General features: G+C 41.1%; 1 protein-coding gene across 1 annotated transcript; it reads left to right on the top strand.

Moving 5' to 3' along the window:
- Positions 1-9296: 9296 nt before the first annotated feature.
- On the top strand, positions 9297-9800 carry LOC109757130 (uncharacterized). Its single transcript, XM_020315967.2, has one exon. The coding sequence runs from the start codon at positions 9297-9299 to the stop codon at positions 9798-9800; it is 504 nt and encodes a 167-aa protein (XP_020171556.2).
- The last annotated feature ends 236 nt before the right edge of the window (positions 9801-10036 follow it).

Below are 10036 nucleotides of genomic sequence, written 5' to 3'. Positions count from 1 at the left end.
TACCTTTTTTCCTCGTATATGTGAGACCAAATTTTGTTAATAATACTGAATCATGTCTGGTGTTGCTCAAGATGGCACGACACCATGGTTTTCACTTCGGTGAGATTTCGATGAAATAACTGAACTTCATTCATTTCAGCACTCACTGCAATATTTGCCTTTCAGCCAAAATATTTCAGCCTCACTGAATTTCGGCCAAAATATTTCAGCACTCGCTGAAATTTTTCTGAAACTTCTAACTAGCGATGTTAAAACAATTCTGAAACTTCTAACTAGCGATGCCAAAATATTTCAGCACTCGCTGAAATTTTTCTGAAACTTCTAACTAGCGATGTTAAAAGAATTCTGAAACTTCTAACTAGCGATATTAAAAAAATTCTGAAACTTCTAACTAGCGACGTAATTGTTCTGAATCTTGTCCAGACTCCGACGATACTTAAATATAAATTTAAGAATTCAGTTAACCTTCCTAAGCTTCAAAAGTTCTGGTTGTAAAAAGCAAATATATGTTTCAGCGTCTCCCATGCATGCCAAATTTATTTCAAGAATAGTATTTGGAACCAGTACTGTGAAGTATTACAACTTGATTAATCCGCACTGGACTGTGAGCATGGCTAGGAAACCTTCTTCGGGACTAAAACCAAACCAGACCCTACTCTACCGCTTCATAACCAAGTGTACACTCCACATCTAAGAATCAACCACTGCTGGACTAACTGCTTGCATCTTCATGATCTTCAATCGCAGCTGCATCCGATAGGCTAGCATTATACTTCTTCGGCCTTTTCATGGACTTCAATTTGTTGTAGGGCGAATTAAGAAGGACAACATGTAGCTCTCTTCTATAATTGTCAATGTATGCCTGCATGGGAGGATATGTTAGTATTGTTCCATATGTTTACAAAATTGACAGAATTTTAGGTGTTACTCTACGTACTTGGTCATAACGCAGCGTAAGATCTTCTCCCGTAAAGAATTCGATGTTCTTCAGCATGTAGAGTGCACAAGAAGAACTACAACAATTAATTCTGTTAGCACCATTTCACGTATTAACAATGAAAAACATATTTAGAAGCTAATACTGTTGACTGACTTGTCATCTTGTCTTGGCACAGGAACATGCTTTACTGTCCATTGGGTCACGTTAATGTCTTGCTATGCATGGCTTTGTGGTCCATTGATTCGCAGCGATGCTCTCAGATGTGCTTCCACCCCACGTATCTGCCAAAGTCCATGGTATGAGAAGTTGCTCACGGTTCAAGGTTAGGTATGATGCTAAATGCTGTGTTATATTGAAAGACGTTTAAAATCTCACCACGTGAACCACTTGTGTGCTTACTATGTAGCTGAAAAGTGAATCAAGAATCTGAATCTCCCTCCTTCTAGGGTTTACAACCACAAGGAACCAGTGGGTGTTCGCCATGTTCGTAGGTAGAAAAACCTGGACAACAAACATGATTACATCAACATGCATAATAATTAGAAAAATAAATGTGTTTATGTCATGGTTAGATGGTACCAGATCATGTCTGAGGTAGTCCTTTTGTTGTTCCATGACTGCCCGCCAAAGTGGCCTCGTGGCAGTTTTCGATCAGCGTCCTTAACCTTGATGCATACGAGATGGTATTGTCCAATTGGTGCACCCTCCACTTCTCGTAGTACCACGTCTGCATTACAACAAAAACAACTTAGAAAATTTTCCATAAAATTAAATGTATGGTATGTTAATAATGATTGTATTACTTGCAGCAGTGCTAGGTTGCCCTCCAGATTTGCTCCACCATTTACTAGTCCTTCCTTCCCATATCGTTGCACGTAGAACTTTCCAGCACGAAAATTAGCGCAAGTTTCATTACAAAGAGAGGCTTTCACCACTAAAAACTGAAGGCATGCACGATCTCCCTTAAGTTTTGCTAAAGCACATCTAGATGTGCTCTAAGTATTGCTTATCTAAGTCCTATGTCATTGATTTTATGCTAAGATTCATGCAAACCTTTTTTTGTCCTTTTTTCTTTTCTTTCTAGACACACCCATATCCCTTCGGTATAATGGGATTGCATGCAGACTTGGGAAGGAGGGAGTATACAGAATACAAGGATCTCGATCGTTACCGGAGGATTATCTCGATGGCGACCTGCTCCATTGCCGTTCGCTTTCATCTTTTGCTTCGCCGGCTTCTCCGACGTCACCGACCTGGGAGCTACTTTGGGCGGCGTGCGGTGGTAATTCAGTGTAGTCATGGAAGGCTAGGTATGGGAGGCGTGGGGTGGAAGTATACGATCTATGCCGTGAAAAGCTTCGTATTTATAGGGGATTCTCTAACAACCGATCACAAGGAAATATTTGGAATTTGGGATCTCACGAAGAGGTAGTTTTAGATCACGTAATGTTTTTTTAGCTAGTTTTTTTATTTTGCGATTTTTTAGCAAGTTTAGGTCAGTAATCTCAACCGTGAAGCATTTGGGCTTCTTGTGCTTTCTTATACGGGCCTATTATAATGGGATGAGCCCATTTGAAATGTGAACTTGAGAAAGGAAGCGAGGACTCCAACGGCTGCGACGAGCCCCGTCCCAATTATTTGTGAAGTATTTTACTCTCTTGTGAAGCTATTTTATTGCCCATCCGATCTTGCATGCTCATGCTCATACCTTTTTTCCTCGTATCTGTGAGACCAAATTTTGTTAATAACACTGAATCATGTCTGGTCCTGCTCAAGATGGCACGACACCATGGTTTTCACTTCGGTGAGATTTCGATGAAATAACTGAACTTCATTCATTTCAGCACTCACTGCAATATTTGCCGTTCAGCCAAAATATTTTGGCCTCACTGAATTTCGGCCAAAATATTTCAGCACTCGCTGAAATTTTTCTGAAACTTCTAACTAGCGATGTTAAAAAATTCTGAAACTTCTAACTACCGATGTTAAAAAAATTCTGAAACTTCTAACTAGCGATGTAATTGTTCTGAATCTTGTCCAGACTCTGACGACACTTAAATATAAATTTAAGAATTCAGTTAACCTTCCTAAGCTTCAAAAGTTCTGGTTGTAAAAAGCAAATATATATTTCAGCGTCTCCCATGCAGACCAAATTTATTTCAAGAATAGTATTTGGAACCAGTACTGTGAAATATTACAACGTGATTAATCCGCACTGGACTATGAACATGGCTAGGAAACCTTCTTCGGGACTAAAAGGAAACCACACCCTACTCTACCGCTTCATAACCAAGTGTACACTCCAGATCTAAGAATCAACCACTGCTGAACTAACTGCTTGCATCTTCATGATCGTCAATCGCAGCTGCATCCGATAGGCTAGCATTGTACGTCTTCAGCCTTTTCATGGACTTCAATTTGTTGTAGGGCGAATTAAGAAGGAGAACATGCAGCTCTCTTCTATAATTGTCAATGTATGCCTGCATGGGAGGATATGTTAGTATTTTTCCATATGTTTACAAAATTGACAGAATTTTAGGTGTTACTCTACGTACTTGGTCATAACGCAGTGTAAGATCTTCTCCCGTAAAGAATTCGATGTTCTTCAACATGTAGAGTGCACAAGAAGAATTACAACAATTAATTCTGTTAGCACCATTTCACGTATTAACAATGAAAAACATATTTAGAAGCTAATACTATTGACTGACTTGTCATCTTGTCTTGGCACAGGAACATGCTTTACTGTCCATTGGGTCACGTTAATGTCTTGCCATGCATGGCTTTGTGGTCCATTGATTCGCAGCGATGCTCTCAGACGTGCTTCCACCCCACGTATCTGCCAAAGTCCATGGTATGAGAAGTTGCTCATGGTTCATGGTTAGGTATGATGCTAAATCCTGTGTTATATTGAAAGACGTTTAAAATATCACCACGTGAACCACTTGTGTTACTACGTAGCTGAAAAGTGACTCAAGAATCTGAATCTCCCTCCTTCTGGGGTTTATGACCACAAGGAACCAATGGGTGTTAGCCATGTTCGTAGGTAGAAAAACCTGGACAACAAAGATGATTACATCAACATGCATAATGATTACAAAAATAAATGTGTTTATGTCATGGTTAGATGGTACCAGATCATGTCTGAGGTAGTTGTCTCCTTTTGTTGTTCCATTACTGCCCGCCAAAGCGGCCTCGTGGCAGTTCTCTACCTTACCATCTCTTTCGAGCATTGCGACGCCGGCCACCCTCTCAATGTAAACCACTTGCCCGTCCCTTATGTCCTTAGGATGATCATGACGCGTGATCTGAATCACAGCATCAACCAACTAAAACAAAATTCAAGTTAATTGTACTGTGCAAAACAAAATTGATAAAATAATTTGTCATCTAAAACTCCATCTGTCATGGTGAGGCATTGCAAATGCTTCTGTAGCAGAACAATGTCATCAATTACCACCAATTGTTTATCAAGATCTGAGGTGTTGACAATTTCGGCCACGTAATTCTGTCGAAACTTGTCAAGGTCGGTCTCCAGCCTCGAAGCACCTGTGTCTGTATCTTTAAAAATGCTTGCACAGTTTTTCCTCTTTGTATTCTTTGTGTCCTTGGAATCGTTGGTAGACTCGGATGGAGTCCTGTTTTTCTTTCTCTTCTTATCACTATCGCACAGAACATAATCTTCATTGCACAATAATGAAGATGCCACTCTTTTCCGGATGCTCGTATGAGTTGGTAGCATGGAATCAACCACACTATCTTGTCACTGATTTGCTAAAGAATCATCATAGTTGTCCTCATCAACTGGGAAGACATGGGTCTCTTCCGGCTCCCTTATTGCCTTAGCCTTGGCAGACCGGTGTTTGCTTTTGGTACCTGCCTCTCCCCCCACCTCAATACTGACATCTTCACCATCTTGATCTCTTCTTTCTTCAGCCTTTCGCACATTCTCATTGTGCCTCAAATTCAGAGGATCTTGTGATTCAAAATAAAGCACTTGTTAGCTTGCAATCTGCGTGAAATAAAAAACAAAACCAGTTAACTGTAAAATGTGCATCACCAGGAAAGCTTCAAGGCTTGTGCTGGCTTTGGAATGCTTTCGCGAATCCAAACTTGGAGCACCCTGCGAAGCATCCAGCTCTTTATAAAGCTGTGAAACATTCTTGAGACTCTCCTTGCAAGCTGCAGCAATAGCTCTGTCCTCTTCATCCTAAACGTGGAAGATCATATGTTAGGTACGAATCTGCATTAACTTAAAACAAAATCAGTTAGATGTGAAATGTGTATCACCATGAAAGCTTCAAGGCTTGTGGTGGATTTTGAATGCTTTCGCGATTGCAAACTAGGAGCAGGCTGCAAATCTTCAGCTACGTTCTTCACGGGGGCATCCATGTTATCTTTTTGTATTCCCTTAGCATAAATGCCTTTGGCAATGACCTCCGTGTCTTTTTTTTTGTTTTTTCTGGTGAGTAGTATTCTCTCCTGGGACCTCCATTGGGTCCGCAGGTACTCCCAGGTCAGATAGTTGTATGTCCTCTACTCCTGGGCGATCAGCATCAAATATTCCATAGCGGTGGTTCTTTAAAAAAATGTGTTAGTGTGGAGTGTATTGATGGTAAAAATATTTATAGAAACTCATAATGGTATACTTACATTGAATTTTGTGATGAGGTCGTCCGTGCGTCTGCCGTTCACAAGTGTACGCCTAAGGCACTTGTCCATTTTTTTCAAGCGTGCTCATCCTATCAAATTGTTGTGCACTGGCTTCCCGCACAATGGAGGCAACTTCTTTCAAATCAGCCAATACACGGCCAATGAGTGCCTTATCCTGTAAGTTACAAGCAGTTAGAAGCATATGACTTCGATTGTACTTGCAAAGTTACAATATATATTTGTGCCTGATGTTCATCATTTACCTGACCGTCAGTCTTTGGTTTGACCGGCGTCCCAACTGGTGGCGGATTGAAAGGCCGCAACAGGTCATCGACATACTGTATGTTAGTGTCGTTAGTATCATTCAAAACATATGGTAGATAATCCAGGCACACAGTACTAACACTTTACCTCTCCAACCCCTATATAATTTTTGTTGATTATGTTGTCAACCTTCTGTGCCTTCTCGTCACTCCAGTTTTGGATCAGCGGCCTTAACCTTGATGCATACGACATTGTAGAGTCCAATTGGTGCACCCTCCACTTCTCGTAGTACCACGTCTGCATTACAACAAAAACAGCTTAGAAATGTTTCTATAAAATTAAATGTATTGTATGTTAATAATGATTGTATTACTTGCAGCAGTGGTAGGTTGCCCTCCAGATTTGCTCCACCATTTAGAAATTTCCTGACGCTAGCCATAAGATGGTCAAGTGTAAGCTGTCCAAAATTGGTGCGCTTTATTGTCTCAACGTTTCTAACAATCCCAAGGTATATGTTGTCCACATACTGTTGTGTTGTCGGGCATACATATTTGCCTATGGTGTACAAGACAAATGGCCTGACAAAATTAGGTGTGCTGTCGCCTTTCATCTTGGCTAGCAATCCTTTCAAAGTTACTTTTGTGTCATTGGGGTCTTTCAGTTCCTTCCACAACTCCAAAGTATCGTTGTGATTTGAAGAGGCATGATTCTTCCCCATGCAGGGCAGCCCTGTTATATCCTCCACATCTTTTAGTGTGATCCTACATGGTCTCCCATTAATTATAAAGGCATCCTACTCTGCATCATATGAATAAGCGATGGCCTGGCACAGTAGACGTCTCATTCTCATGCCAGGAGTCTTGAGAAGTTCACCCAGTCCAATCAACTTGATGTACGTCAGTTGCTGCGCATTAAATTCTCTTATGAACTTCTCGTATTGCAGCAATGAAGCAACCTGAGTTCCCTGAATGTACAAATAGTGTGATTAGATTCTGTATGGTATTCATTTAAACACGCATAGAACCGACTAGATCTAATCTATGCCAATATCAAAATTGTGCTCTACAGTACTGCATGAAATTATAGAGCTTCTAGGCCATATAATGAACACCAGACATAGAAAAACAAGCTATCTCTGTCGGCAAATTGACTGATAATAGTATAGATTTTTAGTAGAAAGCGCAGACTTTGGTCTATGTACACTACTAAAGTTTCAGGCGTCACGCTTACGAAAATAATTGCATACATGATCACAAGATCAATAGTTTATAGATAATCACCATATTAGGAATGTAACATGTGATCCTACTGTCCATCTTTCTCTTTAGTTTTCTCCTTTCTTTCTCGTCAACCGAAAATTTAATATAGTACATACATTTGATGTTCTCAATGCCAAATAAGTGAGGCGTGCAACTTACGTACAAAACTACTTTGTATTCTGCCTACTGCGTATTTGATCAGGCATTTAGGAGTACTACGATTATTTTGTTGATTCGGTTGCTGGTTTTAAACAAAGTTCAATTACTAGTCCTTCCTTTCCATATCGTTGAATTACTAGAAATTTCCAACACGAAAATTAGTGCAAGTTTCATTACAGAGAGAGGCATTCACGACTAAAAACTAAGAGAGGAAGGTATCCACGATCTCCCTTAAGTTTTGCTAAAGCACATCTAGATGTGCTCTAAGTATTGCTTATCTAAGTCCTATGTCATTGATTTTATGCTAAGATTCATGCAAGCCATTCTGGACACACCCATCTCCCTTCGGTAAAATAGGGATAATTCGTTATGGCTGTAACTAAACGAGATCAAAAAGAAGTGCGCCGTAAATAATGGGATTGCATGCAGACTTGGGAAGGAGGGTGTATACAGAATACAAGGATCTCGATCGTTACCGGAGGATTCTCTCGATGGCGACCGGCTCCATTGCCGTTCGCTTTCATCTTTTGATTCGCCGGCTTCTCCGACGTGCCCTTATCTTTCGTCGGCTTCTCTGACGTGCCCTTCTCTTTCATCTCAGGATTCGCCGATGCGGGCTTCGAAGATGACGGCTCTGTTGGCTTCACCAACCTGGGAGCTACTTTGGGCGGCGTGGGGTGGTAATTCGGTGTAGTCATGGGTGGCTAGGTATGGGAGGCGTGGGGTGGAAGTATACGATCTATGCCGTGAAAAGCTTTGTATTTATAGGGGATTCTCTAACAACTGATCACAAGGAAATATTGGGAATTTGGGATCTCACGAAGAGGTAGTTTTAGATCACGTAATGTTTATTTATAGGGGATTCTCTAACAACCGACCACAAGGAAATATTGGGAATTTGGGATCTCACGAAGAGGTAGTTTTAGATCACGTAATGTTTTTTTAGCTAGTTTTTTTATTTTGAGAATTTCTTAGCAAGTTTAGATCAGTAATCTCAACCGTGAAGCGTTTGGGCTTCTTGTGCTTACTTATACGGGCCTATGGGATGAGCCCATTTTAAATGTGAACATGAGAAAGGAAGCGAGGACTCCAACAGGAGCGACGAGCCCCGTCCCAATTATTTAGGATGGGCATGCGCGAGGGCGCTTCGTCCTCACTGCCACGACTCTCCAAAAACGGTTCCTCTACCTCTGCGTCCTCTCGATTCCCTCTTCCTCTGTGTCGCCCACTCTCCCAACAATCTGGCTTCTGGAACGGTGAGTTCTCCTTCCTGTCAATTTTGTTAGTAGTTCTCCAGTAGCAGCACATATGATGGCCTTCTTCTTGTCAATTTCTTGTTCTCCTGCTTCTTTATTATGTGCGCACAGATTCATCTGCCTGCAACATGTAGTCTGTTGCCTTATGAGAATTTTGCACACAGATTCATCTGCATGCAACATCTAGTCCGTTGTCTTGTCAGTTTCTTGTTTTTCTCCTGCTTCTTTAGTTTGTACACACCGTTTCATCTGCATGGGCGATGAACAATTCATAGATACATGTTTATTCTTGATTGTTGATGCAGTTGTTTAGATAAATATTTCAAGAGCGTAAATTTTGATTGTTAATTCGCATATACTCCCTCTGCAAGGAAATATAACAACTTCTGGTTCACTGCTTTAGTGATTTCTTTACAGAGGGAGTACTTGTTTAGTTTAAATTGTTCATGCACTTGTTTACATAAACTTTCAATAGCGCTAGAATTTCTATACTATCTGCCGTCATATTCATCTCGGCTTATTGTTATCAGGTTATTGTCATGCTTCATGTCTTATACTGGTTTCATCAATTACAGTCCTTCAGCATGGTTCGAGAATGATTATGCTACTAGGGGAGATGGAAATACCGAAATTTGTGTGAATTACACGAACAAGGCTAGCTGTGTTGAGTACTGCATTGGCAGATTCAAATATTGGCTGCGGAACGAGGACCAGAAGATAGTTGCACTGGATGTGGAGTACACCTGGCCTCGTGGTCCGACACAGATGGCGGCCGTGGTCCAGTTATGCGTTGGCATCTACGTCCTCGTGTACCACATAAGTGTTGCTGATGAGCACTTCGACCTGCTTCCCGCCTTCCTGCTCGACGAGGAGTACACCTTTGTTGGGGTGGACATCAACAATGATGAGAAAAAACTCAAGCATGTTGGTCTGGTGGTACAAAACTTTGTGGATATCCAGAATATGTGGAGAGTGCCTGATCCAGTGACGATTAAGCCAAAGTATGGCTTGGCTGACTACGCTGGTTCCATCATGCACCACAGCTACAACAAGATGAAGGACACTCTCAAAGAAGATGACCACCATATATGGGCAGAAGCGCCCTTGCCCTTGAAGAACATCTATTATGCTTCCATGGACGCGTATGCCACCTACGACGTATACAGGCGGTTGGTGAACTTCCAGAAGGGGTTCGAGAGTCAGCGCCAGCATCTCGCCAAACCATCTAGGCGGTCAAAGAAGTCCGGAAGGAAGAATGAATCAACCTAAAATGTTTCTTCTATTTATCTAGCTGATAGTCTGTAAACTTTATTATACTGCTAGTAAGTCGTAAGTTCAAATTTCCTGCAAGTTGAATCATCCTTTATTCTAGCTGTCTTGCCTAATATGATCCACGTTCACGACATATTATACTTAAGACGTTTATTTTGTTTCGGTTTCGCTAGCTATGATACAGAATGCGATAGCCATTTTTACCAAAAGATCATTTCAGATTTATAATGAAT

The sequence above is a fragment of the Aegilops tauschii genome, chromosome 3, assembly GCF_002575655.3.
Source record: "Aegilops tauschii subsp. strangulata cultivar AL8/78 chromosome 3, Aet v6.0, whole genome shotgun sequence".
Taxonomy (NCBI): Eukaryota; Viridiplantae; Streptophyta; class Magnoliopsida; order Poales; family Poaceae; genus Aegilops; species Aegilops tauschii.
Note: the sequence above shows the minus strand (reverse complement) of the source record. Positions and strands in the feature narration are given on the sequence as shown.

What these genes read in the sequence shown, in the direction of transcription:
- LOC109757130 (XM_020315967.2), top strand. Translation starts at nt 9,297, where the DNA reads ATGGCGGCCGTGGTCCAGTTATGCGTTGGCATCTACGTCCTCGTGTAC.